General features: G+C 44.6%; 1 protein-coding gene across 2 annotated transcripts in view; it reads right to left on the bottom strand.

Annotated features, from left to right (window-relative positions):
* Positions 1-981: 981 nt before the first annotated feature.
* Positions 982-19,872, bottom strand: part of SUCLG1 (succinate-CoA ligase GDP/ADP-forming subunit alpha) — a 34,515-nt gene continuing 15,624 nt past the window's right edge. For both annotated transcript variants that reach the window (XM_073649177.1, XM_073649176.1), the window contains exons 6-9: positions 10,292-10,375; positions 6,816-6,967; positions 4,920-5,108; positions 982-1,232 (exon numbers count right to left, since the gene is read on the bottom strand). In XM_073649177.1, coding sequence (XP_073505278.1) covers positions 1,206-1,232; positions 4,920-5,108; positions 6,816-6,967; positions 10,292-10,375 — 452 coding nt within the window. In that variant the 3' untranslated portion in view covers positions 982-1,205. The remainder of the gene's footprint in view (positions 1,233-4,919; positions 5,109-6,815; positions 6,968-10,291; positions 10,376-19,872) is intronic.

Below are 19,872 nucleotides of genomic sequence, written 5' to 3'. Positions count from 1 at the left end.
AGAAGAGTACTGCAATGCACATTTGCGGGAAAAAGGGCAAAGAGCATTGGTGCATGACCTCTGCTGAGGAGCCCTCTATAACCCCTTTATGGATTATGGGGTGACATCATAGTTGTAAACTATGGTTTGGAGGCCCACTCAGTGTTTCATCGTCCCCTATGGTGAGACCCTAGTTGGGCCTTTGATACAATCATTTGTTCATTGCTTGTAGTGATAGGAACTAGTGATGAACGCAAGTGCTCATTGCTTGAGTTTGCACAGAGCATCGCGGGAGCTCGAGTGACATGAACGAGTCCCTGCGGCCGCATGTTTCATGACTGTTAGACAGCCACAAAACATGCGGGTTTGCCTGAAAAACAAGGGCAATGCCTGCATCTTTTGTGGCTAACAGCTGCGAAAAATGCAGGCGCCGGGACTGAAACAGGTCACTCGAGCACCCGCGATATTCTGTGCATAGCCGAGAACCCTCAGCAAACTAGAGTAACGAGCACTTGCGCTCATCACTAATAGGAACCTTTATGATTGGCGTTTTATACACCTCTTAACAAATAAGGCGCAAGTTTCAGCTGCCAGTGTGTCAGTAAATGTACTTCACTTATGAGCTGTAGATTTCTGATATAATTTGGAGTAAATCGTAGTGATTCCCTTGGGCTTCCCTACGCCTTGCCGCCTCCATCTAAGCTCCATCCAGATATCAGAAGAGTCCTGCAGATGCAGTAAAACCCCCAAAAGTTAATTTTTTAGCAACACGTACCTACACCAAACTTTTCCAACCTTTATATGCAAGTTCTAAATGGTGCAAACTAATTAATTCCCCCCCACAAAGCGCATCACGGGAACTTGCCCTTGGCTCAGAGCTCCTGCCCCTGATGAGCTACATCATTCAAGAAGATATATTAAAAAAAAAAAAAAAAAAAAAAAGGAAAAAAAAAAATATCATGAAAATTTGTCAGAATTTTAATTAAAAACAAAAAACACAAATTTAGGATCCAAAATAAATGGAAATATTTATTTTAGGAAGGCTGTACAGTCTAGTGAGCAGATCCGCAGAGAGATCTTCTTCATGTCGGGGGGACAGGCTAAAATAACAGTTATGGCTTCACATGTGGCTGTGCAAAAGACATAGGTGTGGAGAGAGAGAAGGTCTGGACGAAAGGACACGACGCGGACGCGATAATGTGCTGCTGCCGTCTCTCCCTCCTCACTTACAGCATTTTCCTCTTCTCGAATTCCTGCGGGGAGATAAATAATGTAAGTTAGTGACATGGAACAAGCTGCAGGCGAACGCTGGCTTCAGATTAACACCTGGTAATTTTTATGTAGTGCGGGCATAGGGACCGAACAGACGCATGGCAGCTTTCTAGGGCGCTCCTAATATATGGGAAGGTGAAGGACGCGTGGAGCGCAGGAGAAGCACTTGGGTATTAGCATGTAGTTGCTGATCTGCCACCTATAACCTCGGTAAATCACACCTTGCTTAAATTAGCACACAAGACATCCACAGAGCTCCATAACAAAAACCTTACAGATCGTCTCTCCATCTGCCTGTCGCCGGCAGCGTCTGGTGGAAGAGCGATGCTCTGCTGCCACCATGTGCGAGGGGAACAAATCACTCAGCATGAGCAGACCCTGCTGCCGTACACACCTCGCCTCTCAACACACAAATAAGCCGTGTTCACAAGTAGCGTACATAGTGCGCATTTTCTGCAGCTGTCAGCACCAAAATAAGCAATAACCATCTTCTATTACTAAAGTCTGTTTTTATGCAATTTCCCATTTATTTGATTCGCTTAAAAGGGGGAGAAAGAAAAAAAAAGCTATTAACCTGCAGATATGCGGTTAATCTGCAGGTTAATAACGTTCTGAATCTGCCTGGTGGCGGCACTTTGACCCCCTCTGTTCAGTCATGGGAGCGGCGCCGGCGCGCGTCAGTCACCGCTCTGTGAATAGAGAGCGGCAACGGTAACCTCATCCCCGGCACTGACTGACCACTGGACGGGCTCTGTCTGAGAGTATGTATAATTCATACCTAGAGAGTGACTGAACTTACTGATTTGGACCGGACAACCCCTTTAAACTAGCTGACAATGAAAAGTTTTTCTGCACAAGAATAACGCAGTATTTACGCTATGTGTGAACATGGCCCAATACTACAGGTAACGTTATGGGACAGTCCCTTTGGGGCGCTGTTCACACTCATATCAAGCTTCTATTTTAATGGATTAAGACAGACACGAAACCAGTAAAAGCGCTTGCCCCACAAAGACAACTCGGGTCCTTGTATCCAGGGCTGTTCTTACCTGTCAATTTTTTTTTCATTCCCATGCCCACCCCATCCCCTTTCTTCAAAGAGCAAAAACTTATTTTCCCGCCAACATCGCCATATAGGAGTGCTCTCCACGGGGCGAGTTGTAGTTTTCAATAACACCATTCATTCTGTTGTATAATGTACATTTTAAAGCAGGAAGAGAATTTTTGGTGCGTATGGTTGCATTTCTGGCGTTTCCATTTTTCTTTTCATCGTTTTTACTGTAAGGGTCAATTATTTTATATTTTCGTAGATCAGAGTTAGGATTTTATCGACGTGACGATAACAAATATGCTTTTATTATTACTTTATTTATAAACTGGTAAAAGGGGGAAAGTTGGTTGGGTTCGCTTACTTTATTTTTTTTTAATTTTATACATTTTAAATCTATTTTCATACTTTTAAATATTTCATAATCTTCTTAGGGGAAAATGATCCTCACAGAAGGCCTGGGGGGACCTTCAGCATGCCCCTGACTGCCATGACAAACCATCGGCGTCCAGGAGTTACGACATAGCGGGAAGGGGTGATGGGAGCAAGTGCGCACGGCAATTATATGCTGCTGTCAGAAATTGAAAGCTGCATTTCAGAGTTTAAATAAGCAGTGATCAGAGCTTGCTCCGGTAGCTGCTGTTCTAAGGCAGATGCCGGATGTGTGGTTGTGACGATACAGAGTAAAATCTTAATTATGCCTGACATACTTTCTGATGGCAAGAGCAGCATTCCTTTATTTTTATGTTGACTCTTTAATCTCTGTTCTTCTTTAGCTGATTAACACAGACTACTATTTGTATAACCCTGAATTTTATCTGCTCTTTGATTCTGAAACAATGATGTGTATTTACAAGAGCCCTTGTGATACCAACTATGTAAATAGATTATCTCAAACAATGATAGGCGAGTCCTGTACCTTTACCTCTGACATGTGATATACACACTAAGCTTTGGGGGATGAGGGTGAGAGCAGTTCTGCCATTTAGTGGGCTGAGCCCAGAGAAGCAGGAGAGACATGTGTTTTCTGAGACCGAGGGAGTCTTGGGACAAAGATTCAGACAGACTTTGGAAGGAGAATGAGAGACATCCTCCAGGACAGCGGATGGATTACATGGCATTACCAGAAAGACACAGATTTGAATTCTATATTATTCTAGCCTAAGGGTACCGGCCCTGACTGGAAACATTCGGATCTGCTCCATTAACCATCAGAGAGACCTGGATACATTTTGGGGAGTCCAGGAGAGGACAAAGAAGTCACCTGGCCCCATGAATATGTTGTTTTGGAGTTGCCAGGAGGGACCCACCGGTCGCCTGGCCCCACGGAAACTCTCAAAGAGGCCAGATTTGGACCCTCGGGTTTCCAGGTTTTATACCGCAATGGACTGCTAGCTTCCTAAGCTTGTCGCTACCTCCTCTCTGTGGGGGCCCGCCAGAAGCGGGGGGCCACTGGTTGAGGTAGTTGGTCCTGGAAGTTTCTAAAGTCACAGCTGTTCTATCCCAGGTGGGTCAGCAGAAGGGTGAGACTGTGTAATGTTGTACCATCTCGGGTATTTGCTGGGACTCTGTTTAATAAAGTATCGCTGTTTTACCCTCACCCTGTTTTGTCAGAGTAGCGTTACGCCCACGGAAGACCCCGGGTCTTCACAGTGGTCTTTTTTTTTTTTTTTTTTTTTAAAGAGAAAACAACCTCACCTACCGGACCCCCATCGGCACCCCCCCCCACCTGGTTTCTGACTTCCTCCTCTGGCATGAGGTGACCTACGTAGCCATTCAGCAACCATTGTCAGGCCGAACTTCGAACTCTTTCTTCCGGCTTGGATGATGCCCACACCAAGAGGGGTGGCCAGGAAACCAGCAGGAGACACCACGGTATGAAGAATAGAGGGTCCAGTTTTTTTTTTTTTTTGTTTTTTTTTTAAAGACTACCCCTTTTTTAAAATATTACAAAAAGTAGCAGATGCCTCCTGTACCATCAGTGGTGGAGTAAGCCCCTTTATACACACACCTCCATTGTCTACACTAGTTTGCACTACTTTGCTTCTAAATGTACTTTGTAAATTTGCCATTTTAAGAAAAACACAATCTCCAGAAGAGACAGAAATATTGTGCAGCTGTCAGATAAGGCGGCAGACGATCACCTGGAGAACGCTCTCTCCGGATGAATCTGACAATTACACGTTATTAAAAAGAGAAACCGAAGCAGTTTTCAGCTTTGTACCTCCTCCAGCATCGCAGGGTGAATGTTTTCCCCGAGTAGTGCGACTTGTGCGTAATTTTCTGACAGCTGTGCTGTAATACACAGATTTTTTTCTCTCTTTTTCCCTCCTCCCTTTTTGCCATTTTCTTGCTCCTGTGCCAAATGCAATTTTAATTCTAAAGCGTTACATGTGTCTCGCACTGAGCGCGCTTTTCTTCAGATAAAAACTCGAAAGAGGAGAGCGCGCGGCACGGGAGAGGGCTCTAACAGCTCTTAAACAGCCTGCGAGAGTAGAGGAGGGGGAAGGTAAAAATAAAGCAGTAAAGCAGCCTGAACTGCGGAGAACGAGTCCTACACCAACCTGACCATCGACTCGAGCGAGTCACTGCTGAGAGCGGAGGAATTGGGGGGTTTTACCTTGTGCATGGTGCTTCCGAGTTGGGCAGGAGACATGCTGACCACCACGCCGGCTCTCTGCAAGGCTGCAATCTTCTCTTTCGCTCCTCCTTTCCCGCCGGCAATGATGGCGCCGGCGTGTCCCATCCTCCTGCCCGGAGGAGCCGTCAGGCCGGCAATAAAAGACACCACGGGCTTAGCATTAGTGCCCTGATGGATACAAAGGAAAGCGTTACAAATAAGTTGGCGATTGATGCAGAATAAGGCAGCAAAGTGAACGCCTGGGGCATGGGGCAATGCCTGTTCTCACGCAACGCGGCTTCATAGAAGAAACAGACATCATGACAGAGATGAGCAGATGTCAAGTCTATGTGAGAACGCACTCAGCCTGTGAGCTGACGAGTGAGCGGGGGGCACCGATCCCAATCAAGGAAGACGCTGGATGTTTAAATTCCCCCAAAAGTCTTAAAGACGAGGCTGATCCCCTCCCCTCTTCCCTGTTGTAAGCCGGAGTGTATCAGTTTTGAGAAAGCTCTAAAAATTTAATTTGATCATTTATTTTTAGTTTACCGGGGTTATTTTTTTTTGCATTTCCAGCCCTTTAAAAGAAAAATAAAATTAGCTGCAAATAGAAGCAAAAATGGCGATAAAATTCAATAGACAGGGGCAGAAACATTTATCTAGTCACAGAAGGGAAATTAAAAAAAAATATATACTAATTAGGAAACATCCGAATTATAATAATATTTCTAGTGGTAAGACGAGAGTGGATGCCGGGCCTCACAAGTCACTAATGCCGAGCGATTAACAGGCCAGGATGTCCGCATCTTCTGTGGGGCAGGAACACCGGAGGAACGGTCCAAACTACCGTAAGGCTTTCTTCAGAATAGGTTTTTTTGCCGTGTATTTTTAGCTTTTATAAAAGCAAATGAATGATTATGGTGTGTTTTTTTAAGTTTTTGTTTTTTTTAACTTTTAATTCTAAAAAAACTCCTTTAAGTCTAAAAAAAAAGAAAGAAAATTAAATAAACAAGGCTCTGTGTGCCCCATTTCCCACTGCAGACATATAGTGGGGGAGGGCTCCTGCACCAGCCAAGATGCCTTACAGTCAGAGAGCTCTTATCTGAGAGATATGTAAGGAAGGATATGTTCTCCAAAAAAAAGCATTGGTGTTTTTCCTACACGTTCATGGTTCCTTTATAGTGCTTTTCCTAAAAACAGATGTTGATGGTATGCCTATACAATATACTATTAAGCTGCCCGTACACACAAAATACTGTAATTGTCGTCCAAAAGCCTTGTCTCTCTCCTCACCCATACACATGAAGTGTGGCATGACCAAGTGATCATGCGTTTTCTATGGGGAGGGGGGATGTAACCCACTGTCAGGCCGCAATGGCATCAGTTGACATCCCCTTAGATCAATAAGATTGAGCCCCATACTTCCCACCCGATATAGTTTGGCAAGAGAGTCGGGAAGCCCCTTTACACACCAGATGGTTGGCTAGTCGCGCTTAAATCAGATTTTAAAGACCGCCACACACATGTTAAAGTTGGCCAAATCCTCCGCTTAGTGGAACCCTCGCTGATCACTGTAACTAAGGGGGTAAAGCGTTAGTAAATGCCAGAAACCCAACTAGCACCCTAGTAGTGACTTTACAATGAAAAAAATAAATGAATAAGTTACTAAGAGTTGGCTAAGGAGCATGACTGCAGGATCTGACTACGTAGAGTTTGTTTGTAGTCTGTTACCATAGAGACACACAGCTTTAAACACAAAATAATAGACGACTATTGGCTAAGGTTTCTTTTTTTCTCCATATATGCATTTACTGTAAATATGTCATCATTTCCTGAATAACAAATTCTACTTTCCAATATATAAAAAGAGGGGTGGGGGGGGGCTGCGACACTTACTGTATTATGTTCTTTCAGAAATTCAGCAGCATTTTCCTCAGCACTTCCACCAATTTCACCGATCAGAATGATCCCCTCCGTCTTGGGGTCATTTAGGAAAACCTCAAGGCAGTCGATGAAGTTGGTTCCGTTAAAGGGGTCTCCACCGATACCTTCAAGAGCAAGTCAACGAAAGTTACTACAGTGCTGCAAACGCCCGGGAAAGAGGACAGCTGGTGAGCAATCACAAAGGGTGGTAATGGGTACAAAGGGGCGTGACTGTTTCGGATAACACAAGGAAGTTTGAATACAGGCTGAGGGTGCGTGTTAAACCAGCGATTCAGCTGCTTCACATCAACAGAGAAGATCTTCTTCCGATCTGCTCTGTCGATGAGGTGCAACTGTCGACGTCATGCTGACTGACAGCAGTCTTCCTGCAGTTAGCCGGCTCCCTGCTGCCCAACTACAAGAACGCGGCTGTCAATCAGCATGGCGTCACGTCCAGTCAACAGAGCTGAGCGGGTGAGAAGTCGCTGCTCTGTGAACGGGATGTCAGCAGAAGTTCCTGAATCGCCGGCAGGAGTGGGTTGTGACAGCAGAGACTAGAGCCGGACACAACAGGCTGGTACTTAGGAAAAAAATTATATAGTCCTGGATAACCCCTTTAAGAGATGGCATGCCATGGCAGTATACCATAAGCCTCCTGCGGAATAGCAGGTGACATGTCTGAACAGTCTTGTAGGTTCAAGTTCCCAGGGAGGTGAGGACAGGAAGTGAGCAAAAGCTACAAAATGCCTGAAATAACGGGACCAGCAAGTTCAATTTTGGAAGAGATAGGAAAATTTCAGGTAAATGCTAGATCTTTATGCAATTGTAGATATACCTAGAATTCGGCTTCCATATAATAAGAGGTTCTGCAGCAGCTGAGGTATGGATTGTAAGGCATAAAATATAAAAACATCGATACAGATCTCCTTAGTGATTTCTCATTCTTGTACTTTTTTTCGTGCGTCTCTATCGGAGGGGTAAATTAGTTCCCATTAGAAAACTTTTTAAAACCATTCATTAGCACGATGGTAGTGAGGTGAGGGAGATGTCGCAAAATAATAACATCCAATTATCCAAGTTTTGAGAAGTAAATCAATAGCAGTTTCCCCTGAACATCCGCTGGTGATGTGATGTGCACAGCACACACGCCGGGGACAGCGAGCGGGCTTATTAACTGCGCCGTACTTTTCCTTTTAATTAGGAGCGGGTAAATTGGCGAAAGAACTGTAAATATGATGAAATGTGGGATCAAAGTTGCTGTCATAACTCAAATACAAGAGAAGAGGACAAATTAGGGAATTAAAAGGAATATTACACATTTTAAGCAGCCAAGGAAGTATAGAAAAGGGGCAGCTGATCGGTCTAACATGTCAGAAACAAAAGCTTTAGCTGCAGGGAGCACAGGTAAAGCAGGAGAGAATAGGCGGCATTGTAAAGACAACACGCAGAGGCTGCTGTGATCACAGGGAGTAATTTGCTAGCAGTTTACCTCTACAGACACTCAGACTGTTTGTCATTACCCATTTGGATAAGATATTAAAGCTATTTTAGCTCTCTCCATTTAATCTGCTCTTGCAGCTCACATCAGGGTGGAAGTAAAGGGCTGCGGTGATTTTAGGCTCCTCCTACTCAGACTCTATAGTAGGAGGCTGCTGTAATCACAGGACTTTACTAACTAGGAGGTTCACTCTTCGGGCATACAAACATGTTGGTATTCTCAGTCTGGGCATGATATTTACGTTATTTTTGCTTTTTTCTCTCTATACATTTGTACTTCTGCAGCAGAAGAAAATAGAGATTCATGAAATCTTGTATCCACCAGCTTGGACACACTGAAACAGGGAGCGTAAATGAACCTAAAAAATGGCACAAAGCACTAATGCTTAATTTTGAATCTACACAAAGAGGTGCATGTGACAAGAAGTTTTATGTGGCGGTCTGCTCTAAGAAGTTTAAACTGAACCATCCACCTCAACTTCTCACAATAATGTATATCAGGGGTAACATTTAAGTGGGTGGGTGACAAAGGAAGGAAGTCTGGGCTGCAGGTGATCTGACTTCCTCTTCATGTTCAATTCGTACAAAGGCGCCAGCGCTGATTGGGCACCGGGCTCACAAGTCATAACCACACGGGAGCCTCGGGATAGCAAGTGCAGACACCGCTGGTACTGTCCGGGACAGCAAGGGAGTATAAGCATTTTATTTTATTGGGGCCAAGGTTGGGGTATGAGAAGGAGTTGTCCAAGTAGTGGACAACTTCTTTAATAATGTCACAGTGACCTCAACATACATGGCTGTAAGTAACTGGATGGCAGCTCTATTTCACTGCTGTGCTGTCACACCCTATCTGTAATGTTTATTCTTTATTTCATGGCTTTCGTTCTGTATTTCTATTTCCAAGCTGTGATGCCCTCTCACTTTCCAGATTCATTACTTAGCAGCAGCTGCATCCCCTGCCTCGGCTTTTATACAGGCTATGAATTCCTCGATTGGCTGTGCTATACAAATGTAATGTGATGTGAAGTCATTATGGTGACACACACGGCGAGCATTTTTATTAATCTTTTTTTTAATTTGAAACGCAGATTGTTCGACTTCAATGGTCCAGTGAATTTCATAAAATTGGACATAATTTTTTTTCTCCACAAATAGATTTGCACAACTCTGGTGGGGGTGACAAACCTTATCGTTCTGACACTGATGACCTATTCTCGGGATGTCATCAATATATCAGTATCTTTTAAGGTATTATCCCATAAATTGCCCCATGTTTTTTCTCTCTTTTGATTAGATCACACATGTCAAACTCTGGCCCTCAGGGTGATTATATTGGGCCCATTATTCTCTATGGAGGCCGCTGCGGGGCCCATTATTCTGTATGGAGGCCGCTGCGAGGCCCATTACACTGTATCGAGGTCTGTGTGGGGAATCACAGTTGGGGCATCATAGCGTGCGTGTGGAGGGTACTTTGGGGAAATTCACTGTGGGGGTATCATACTGTGTTTGGGGGGCACTTTTGTTGGCACCATACTTTATTATCTGTATTATTTATCAATTTAAAGTTATTACATATATAAATTAGGCCATTGGGCCATATGCTTTTTACTGCTCTTACATAACATGTTATATTATTCCAGTATGCCCCATTTGTGTTTATGTGCCAATTCTATTCTAAGATCTATTAATTAAAATGTGCATTGTTCGTGGGACTAGCTCTTTAAGTTTGCTTCCATATGAAAAGTTTCATCATTATATTTGATAGGGAAAAACTTGCTCAATTGTAGACATTTTTTATTTTATTTTTTTATATTAAGGTTGGCCCGCAACCTTGCCCAAAGTTTTAAATGTTGTCCCTCTGTGTATTCGAGTTTGACATCCCTGTATTAGATGTATTGGTGCCTCATTGCTCTACATGGAGGCGTCAGACTTCCCCGGCCCAAGAGACCTACCGATGCAGAGAGACTGTCCCAATCCAACCTGCGTCGTCTGATGCACGGCTTCATATGTCAGCGTTCCTGATCTTGACACGATACCTGCGGGTGAAGGAAAGCACAGGCCCCTCTGTGAACATTACATAAAGAGGGATTTCATGTTTATTTCAGCGCACCGGCAATAAAAAGCTGTGAAGCGCGCGCTGACACATTAATCTTTCAGGGAATGGATCTTCAATGGTACAGATATTGATGTGATCTTACGACAGGCTGCAGCGCCTGGCTGAGGCTAGGAGCCGTCTACCTGCCCGGCGGCTCAGTATGTGGATTCAGAACCCCAACCCATCAAATAAATAGAGATATTACTTGCAGCAGAAAAGTATTAACTTCGTACAAACAGCATTACGGCTAATTATAGAAGAGACGAGAGAGAAGAAAAGAATCTACAGCTCGTAGCAGATTCTCACTTAGCTGCAGTCCACTTTATTTGCAGAAATATACTTATAGCCATACAGTAGTTACGCATAGAAAAAATATATATATATTGCAATTATGTTTTTACATATTTATACAATATGTAAATGGAGGATCTGAAGCATCACCTAATGGCGCGACAAAGAAAGTGCAAATGAATCGGTCACGCATCGTCCTTTTTCTGTGAGTATGTGAATAAAAAAAAAAAACAAGAATTTGATAATATATAAACAGATCTACCATATTTTTCGGACTATAGGACGCACTTTTTCCTCCAAAATTTTGGAGGAAAGTGGGGGGTGCGTCTTATAGTCCGAATACTTGTCAGAGTATATACTATAAACTGTGGGTGGTAGTGGTGGAGGGTGTGAGGGGAGCGGCAGCAGTGGAGGAGCGGGGCACAGGAGGCAGCAGCCGCCTGCTGCAGCCTGCGCTGTGCCAGCGGCTAAAGAATATGAATATTCACTGCTCCCTACACCCATGGACGTGGAGAGCAATGAATATTCATTTTCCTTAATAGCGCGCACACTGTACCTGCTGCGCGGCTCCTGCTGTGCTCGGCGGTCAGTGTGCCCGCTATTAAAGCCCATGATGAATATTCACTACAACCCAATCCCATGGGTTGTAGTGAATATTCATGGGCTTTGATAGCGGGCACACTGACCGCAGAGCGGCAGCAGGAGCCAGCGGCTACAGTGTGCGCGCTATTGAAGAGACTGAATGGTCATTGCTCCCAAAGCACATCCTGGGCATGGGGAGCAGTGACTATTCCAGCACAGCATCTCATGGCAGGGACGCCATGCTCGGCTCACACAGTGAGATCCCTGTCAGCAGAGCAGGACAGCGCTGGAGGAAAGAGGAGGTGAGTAGAACAGTTTATTTTTGTGTGCGCAGTGTGATTAGGACCAGGGCATGCTGTGCATGCCAGGACGGGGACCAGGGGGTGCCATACATGCCAGGACGGGGACCAGGGGGTGCCATGCATGCCAGGACAGGGACCAGGGGGTGCCATGCATGCCAGGACGGGGACCAGGGGGTGCCAAGCATACCAGGAAGGAGGGGAACATATATATCAGGATGGGGGGCATTACCCCTATAACAGTGTCAGTAACAGACCCCCTCCACCTTAAGAGTGCATCATGACCACATTTTTTGCTTACATTTTTTTTTTCAATTTTCCTCCTCTGAATCCTAGGTGTGTCTTACCTCTGGCGAGCACATAGAGGGATGTGCGGCCCTCCAAAGAAATGCCACAGAACACCAGGATTGGCAAAGTCACCACTGGCGCCCTGTGCTCTTCACAGATGAAAGCAGGTTCACACTGAGCACATGTGACAGACGTGACAGAGTCTGGAGACGCCGTGGAGAGCGATCCGCTGCCTGCAACATCCTTCAGCATGACCGGTTTGGCAGTGGGTCAGTAATTGTGTGGGGTGGCATTTCTTTGGAGGGCCGCACAGCTTTCCATGTGCTTGCCAGAGGTAGCCTGACTGCCATTAGGTACCGAGATGAGATCCTCAGACCCCTTGTGAGAGACCATATGCTGGTGCGGTTGGCCCTGGGTTCCTCCTAATGCAGGACAATGCCAGACCTCATGTGGCTGGAGTGTGTCAGCAGTTCCTGCAAGATGAAGCTATGGACTGGCCCGCCTGTTCCCCTGACCTGAATCCAATTGAGCACATCTGGGACATCATGTCTCGCTCCATCCACCAACGTCACGTTGCACCACAGACTGTCCAGGAGTTGGCGGCTGCTTTAGTCCAGGTCTGGGAGGAGATCCCAAAGGAGACCATCCGCAACCTCATCAGGAGCATGCCCAGGCGTTGTAGGGAGGTCATATAGGCACGTGGAGGCCACACACAATACTGAGCCTCATCAGGAGCATGTCCAGGTGTTGTAGGGAGGTCATATAGGCACGTGGAGGCCACACACAATACTGAGCCTCATCAGGAGCATGCCCAGGCGTTGTAGGGAGGTCATACAGGCACGTGGAGGCCACACACAATACTGAGCCTCATCAGGAGCATGCCCAGGCGTTGTAGGGAGGTCATACAGGCACGTGGAGGCCACACACAATACTGAGCCTCATCAGGAGCATGCCCAGGCGTTGTAGGGAGGTCATACAGGCACGTGGAGGCCACACACAATACTGAGGCTCATTTTGACTTGTTTTAAGGACATTACATCAAAGTTGGATCAGTCTGTAGTGTTTTTATCCACTTTAATTTTGGGGGTGACTCCAAATCCAGGCCTCCATTGGTTAATAAATGTGATTTCCATTGATGATTTTTGTGTGATTTTGTTGTCAGCACATTCAACTTTGTACAGAACAAAGTATTCAATGAGAATATTTCATTCATTCAGATCAAGGATGTGTTATTTGAGTGTTCCCCTTACTTTTTTGAGCAGTGTATAGAGATCTCTATCTATCTATATTCTGTCAGAGTGCATGTACTATTCCAGTTGTGCAGGTATAATTTCAGCAGTGATAACCCCTTTAAATTGTGTCCTAGACACCCCCTGCTGTACAAGTAGCATATGGTCTGTCATAGTGTAGAGATGATGAAGATCACAGAGAGACCATTGTCTCTCCCTTTTACTCTAACATGCCATAAAAAAAGTTTCGCTACTGAGGACGCAGGATCTGTATAATACATAACGCAGAAAATACCCCAAAATGCTTTCTGGTGTGATTGTAAAGATAACCGAGGCTGCTGTAAGTACAGGACCTTACAATCTAGCAGTTTCCCTCTACAGACATCCTTACGGTTTGGCATTGGCAGTTTTGGTGAAACATTCAAGGATTCCTTTTGTGTCCGCTCTCGGGGGCTGCAGCAGATGATATTCAGCAGGGTAGAAATAAAGGGTTGCATTAAAGTTTAGGTTATTCCTAAAGAACAATTTTCACAGAAACTTCCTACTTTTTCAGGTGTTCTTTGCAAACAACTTGTGTTTGCCTTTTTTGGGAAAGTTATTTTAGCTCTATCTTTGTATCTGTTCTCGCAGTAAACATGGGCAGGGAGGAAGTAAAGGGCTTTAGCTTTTCAAGTCTGCCCCTGCTTGGGCAAGTAACTACATAGACTACTTATATTCAATTCTAGATTAGAAATGTGAATCAACACCGGTAGGCTTGTATCCCAATACAAAATTATTTGTGGATGACCGGAGCTTTCCTCTAAGAAAAAACATACTGCAAGTCCCAACTAATCTGCAGATCAGCGGGCATGAATGAGAACAAGGGGTGGATGAACCGAACAGATAACCAGAGTCAAATAATGATTAAAAAAATTCAGATCAAGAGAACCACATCTACCGGCTAGTCACGGTTTAGTCCCAGGACCCTACACGATCAGCAGACAAATACAGAGAGGCCTCCTATATTGTTGTACATCTCCTCCCATTAGTCCCCAAAAACCCTTTCAATGGTGCTGCTGGCTTCAGACTAGAAGGGTCCCCCCAAAAGTACATGGATCACCTACAATCATCTGCACACCATGACAGCTCCCCCACAGGAGAAATGAAGGATTACATCATTTTTGTAAAAATGGTCTACCAGATAACTAGTTTTACAATGTTGAAAGCAAATAGCAAAAACATAAAATCTATGCACCAAATGCTGCTGGTTAGTTTTTCCCTAACAAGGCATCCCCCTCTGGTTGGGGTCCATTACCCTCCTGAATTTGACAGCAATAATCCAATATGGCTCCCGCTCATTTCTCCGCCACGGCCCTTACTACTTCTCAGCCCTAGACACGTTCTTCCTACAGATTTTTTTTACAATACCCTTTTATATTCGGCTCCAAATTGAGGGAAGCGGTGTGCCTCTGCCATTAAACTAGCTCTTTATGAGCGCACAAAAAATATATATCTACAAAATGTAATTGCATTCCTATTTGATTTTTCAATTTTCAGTTTATGGGTAGTATCCTGGGCGCAGAGATGTGCAGAATACTAATATTCATCTTCTCCGCATGTCTATGCCTAACTCTCACATTAGGTATAAAACCAGCGTGAAGGCAAAAATAAAAAAATAATAATAATAAAAAAAAAAAAAAAAGTCAGCCCAAAATCTAATTACTAGCTTCAAGAACAAAACTGATTTCGTCAAGGGCTCTTCCCGGCCGTTCGTTTTATTTCTTGATACCGGTGATTGCAGCGAAACAACACACAAGAGACAGGCGGTGGTTTATTAACACGGTAACATCCGTCTACTTGCACGTGTATAGCAGCCATTTGTATCAGGAGCGTTTCTGAGCATTTTAATATCACATGAAAATCGGCCTCATTCGTTTGGTTGCTGGATGCACTGAATTATTTCGCTGGGATTTGGGGAGTGCGCTTGGATCGGAGCTGGAGAAGAGAAGTCGACGGCCAAGAGGACAGGAAAAAAAGTCATCCAGATCATGCTCCCTGCATTATGTCCATACCATGATAGTGATAGAAAGTTGCAGGCAGCAGCCGCTATAGAGAACCCGTCTTCCAGCTCAAGCTTGATGGGAAATCTAGAGGGGCGACGCTGGTCTTGATGTATTCGCTAGAAGAAAGCTGGCCCTGCACTGACAATGAGGAGGTGGAGCACACAAACGGGGGTCATACCTCCCAACATTAGCGGGAACAAGTTTAGAAGTTATGGTAGGGGGTAACTTTCAGATTGCTGGGGGTCCGACCATGTGCATTGAGAGATGGTCGATTATGCGCATTGCCGTCCCATTCATTCCAATGGGCGTGCCGAAGACCAGCAAGGTGCACAGCTCCGCTAACTCCAGCGATCCCCTTAAGAATGAATGGAAAAGCAGAGTGCACGATCGAATATCTCAGTTCTCGGGATCGGTGGGGGTCCCAGCATTCGGAGAGTTACCCCTTATACCATGGATAAAAGGAAAACTTTCAAACTTGAGAATGTCCCTTGTAGTTCCACCCCTGGTCTGCTCGCCAAACTACTAAACATGCGAGCCATTTTGCAAGGTAATCGGGAGGTACGCTGTGACGTTCATGCAGAGAGATCTCTTTGGAAGATGAACCCGTTACGGCCCATGGGAACAGCTGATTACCGGAGGCCACAACCTCAGTGATCGCCACACCAGACTCGAAGTAATAGATGCACGACTTAACGGGCACCTCGTACATGACAGTCCAGAGCACTTTGTGTAGGTCCACAGTTGCCCCATGTAACATCTTCTGCAGTCATGAGCCCCTTCCATTTGAAACCATCTCGTAGATGCAGTGTTAGTTTTTTTTTACTGCAGCATCCAAATAGTTAAAGGATGGGTGCAAAAGAGAACCTGTTAATCACAGTGGTTTCCCAGTCCTGGATTTAATAAAAAACAACAAAAAAAAAAAAAAACTAACACGTTCCTTTTAAGCTGCCACCATTTGTTACATAGCCCTCTTCCTGCATTTTAATAAACACCTTCTTGTCCCAAACAAATGTTCACTTCTGCGCTTAAACAACTTTTGGACTGGCAAATGCCACTTACAGTAGCTTGCGAAAGTATTCACCCCCTTGGCTTTTTACCCATTTTGTTACATTACAACCGGTGTGTAAATATTTTTGGAATCATCAGCACTAAAATAGTGTAAGTCGGTGAAGTGAGAAAAATATATATTAAAAATTCATGGGATAAAATAAATAAAAATTCTCATGTGCATATGTATTTACTCCTTTCATTATAAAGCCCCTAAAAATTTCTGGTGCAAGCAATTCCCTTCATAAGTCCCATGCTTAGTGACAGGATGTCCCCCTGTGTGCAATCTAAGTGTCACATATCTGTCAGTATATACACTTTACCTTTTCTGAAAGGCCACAGGGGCTGCAACACCAATAACAAGAGGCACCACTAACCAAACAACACCATGAAGACCAAGGAGATCTCCAGACAAGTCAGGGACAAAGTTGTTGAGAAGTACAAGTCAGGGTTGGGTTATAAAAAAATATCCCAATCTCTGATGATCCCCCGGAGCCCCATCAAATCTATTATCATCAAATAGAGAGAACATGGTACCACAAGAAACCAGCCAAGAGAGGGCGACCACCAAAACTCTCAGCCCGGGCAAGGAGGACATTAATCAGAGAGGCAGCACAGAGACCAAAGGTAACCCTGAAGGAGCTGCAGAGTTCCCAAGCAAAGACTGGAGTATATGTCCATACTCCAAAATAAGCCATACACTCCATAGTGGTGGCCTTTATGGAAGAGTGGGCAGAAAAAAGCCTTTACTTATGCACAAAAATTGTAAGGCTCGTTTTGAGTTTGGCAAAAGACATGTGGGAGACTCCCCAAATGTATGGAGGAAGGTCCTGTGGTCAGATGAGACCAAATTTTAACTTTTTGGCCACCAAGTAAACGCTATGTCTGGCGCCAAATCAACACAGCGCGTTAACCCAAGAACACCATCCCCAAAGTGAAACATGGTGGTGGCAGCATCATGCTGTGGGGATGTTTTTCAGCAGCAGGGACAGGGAAAATGGTCCGAGTCAAGGGGAAGATGGATGGTGTGAAATACAAAGATATTCTTGAGCAAAACCTATTTCAGTCTGTCAGTGACTTGAGACTGGGGCGGAGGTTCATGTTCCAAAAAAACAATGACCCAAAGCATACTACTAAAGCAACACTCGAGTGGTTTAAGGGGAAACGCGTAAATGTTTTGGAGTGGCCCAGTCAAAACCCAGACCTTAATCCAATTGAGACTTGAAGATTGCTGTTCACCAGAGGAAACCATCTAACTTAAAGGAGCTGGAGAAGTTCTGTCTTGAGGAATGTGCAAAAATCCCAGAGGGAGGATGTGGAAAGCTCATAGAGACTTATCCAAAAGGGACTTGCAGCTGTAATTGGTGCAAAAGGAGGCTCTACAAAGTACTAACTTTAGGGGAGTGAATAGCTATGGACACTGAAGTTTTCAGTTATTCTGTCCTATTTGTTGTTTTCTTTACAATAAAAAGAAAACAAAAATGTTCACAGTTGTAGGCATGTTCTTTACATGAACTGATGCAAACCCTCAATCAAATAAGAACAGTGAAATTCCAAGTTGTGAGGTAGCAAAACACGAAACATGCCAAGGGAGGTAAATACTTTCGCAGACCACTGTAGGTAGTTCTAGTCAGCGGAGCGTCGGTTCACCCTGACTGGTCTGTCTCAGATAGTGCATTCATGCCCCACTGGATGTGGGTGATGTCCTCCCCAATGGCCGTGTTGGATCTGGATCGGTACCACCGTGACTTCCTGGACAAGTGCAGTTTTCTAAGTAAAGTCACTCCCAATATTTGAAGCGGACTAGTGGCGGGTGAAGTGACAGCTCACAGACTAATCCTTCCCAATACACACCATATGCTAACCAATTATTTTAGCGCAGAAGTGAACATTTGTTTGGGACAATACGGATTTTATTAAAATGCAGGAATAGGCCTATATAATCTTATGGTGGCGGTTTGGGAAGAGGTTGAGGACTTGGGATAGTCCTAAGAGTTCCTTCACAAAATGCTGCTCTCAAATTGTCTGTGGGAAAACATGGTAGCAAGCGTTCAAGTCTACCTGCAGCGCCTCCGCAGGAGAAATTAAGTATTACACAGTGACCATTCGTATGATTGAGTAGATTTTGCGCTGTGGGAGGACAGTTCTTCCATAGCAAGAGATGGACCCACCATCTATTAACTCCCTATTTTTCTACATTGGGCAGATCGCTTTACTATATAATCAGACTCTGGTGACCTCACCAAATCGGAGGATGGGAGTCCGTTGATCCCTGTTACCAACAGGTAACTGCATGTAGCAGCAGATTGAGAGGAGAACATCCTCCATTGTGCTGCTAATTTTTCTTTTTTTGGATAGGTCATAAGTGTCTGAATTTGGAACTCCCCCCTTTAAAAGATTAAATGGGTATTCCCATCTCCAAGATCCTATCCATTATGTAGTAGGTATAATAATAATAATAATAATAATAATAATAATAAATAGCAAATAACTCCAATTAGAAATGTAGTATAGTTCTTCTGATTTGCCATGTCGCTTACCTCATGTGCAGGGCATTGCAGTAGCTTAAGTATCCATGGTTACAACCACTCATATAATGACAGTTAGTTGCTAGTAGTCACAGTCATGGATACCTAAGCTACTGCAATGCACTGCTCATGGGGTAAGCGACATAGCTAATCAAAAGAACTATACTATATTTCTAATTGGAGGTATTTGCTAATACTATTATACCTACTAAATATTGAGATAAAAGAGGTACTCCCATCTCCAAATTCTAAGCTTCAGTCTCCAGCTCTTCATTGTAGATGTTCCCAGCATGCTCTGCAGCCGCTGCGAGCGAGTGTGTCCCTCCGTCTGAGCATCCAGAAAATGTATATGTGCTGTAACATTGCCGCCATGGGCTCAGGGGTCCGCTCTAATTCATCTTTTTACTGCCAGGACTTGCGCTGAATATATATGAAGGTGATAATGGAGGTCTGAAGAGGAAGGCACGGCAAATAGCGGGCGGCATTGCGGTAAATAATGTCCTCCATAAATGACCGCCATCCCTCTTGTTTATCCCCATTGTACAGTGAAATTAAAAAACGGAGCGAGGAGAAGAGACGGCTGCGGAGAGAGGACAGAATAGTCCCATAAAAAGGACCTTACCTTCAGATGAAGAAGCTCCGCACATTAAGAAGCCTTCCCCGCAGGCCATAAATACACCGGGGCTCATCCTTGTACATTTCTCTCCAGCCGACTCTTACAGTGGTGGAATATAAAGAAGAACCCCACTATCCAGACAGATTTACAGAATTCCTCCTTTCTCCACATATAGCATTTAATATTTTTTTGCAAATATTTTGCTCTACTTATCTGATAGACCCTTTAAGCACTTGGGGGGCCACATTATACAAACACACATATGGCGCGGAAGCCATCAATTTGTACGTTACCGGGGGGCACAGGATCTGCTGCCACATACAGAAATACAACAAGCGGTACGCTTTAGCTGGGGTTACACACAGAGGCACAGACCGGAAGTAAATCTCATGGGCATGGAGGCCTCTTGGCAGAAGACGGGGCAAAGCAGGCGTCCAAGCCGCTGAAAGAGGGTCTAATAAGGTCCCGCTGACAACACTTGCACGCTCAGCTGGACCGAGCACGCACGTCTATGAT

The sequence above is a fragment of the Phyllobates terribilis genome, unplaced genomic scaffold, assembly GCF_046119375.1.
Source record: "Phyllobates terribilis strain yellow unplaced genomic scaffold, ASM4611937v1 Scaffold_1__5_contigs__length_1240528914, whole genome shotgun sequence".
NCBI lineage: Eukaryota > Metazoa > Chordata > Amphibia > Anura > Dendrobatidae > Phyllobates > Phyllobates terribilis.
The sequence above is the reverse complement of the archived record's forward strand: the minus strand, read 5'-3'. Positions and strand labels throughout refer to the sequence as shown.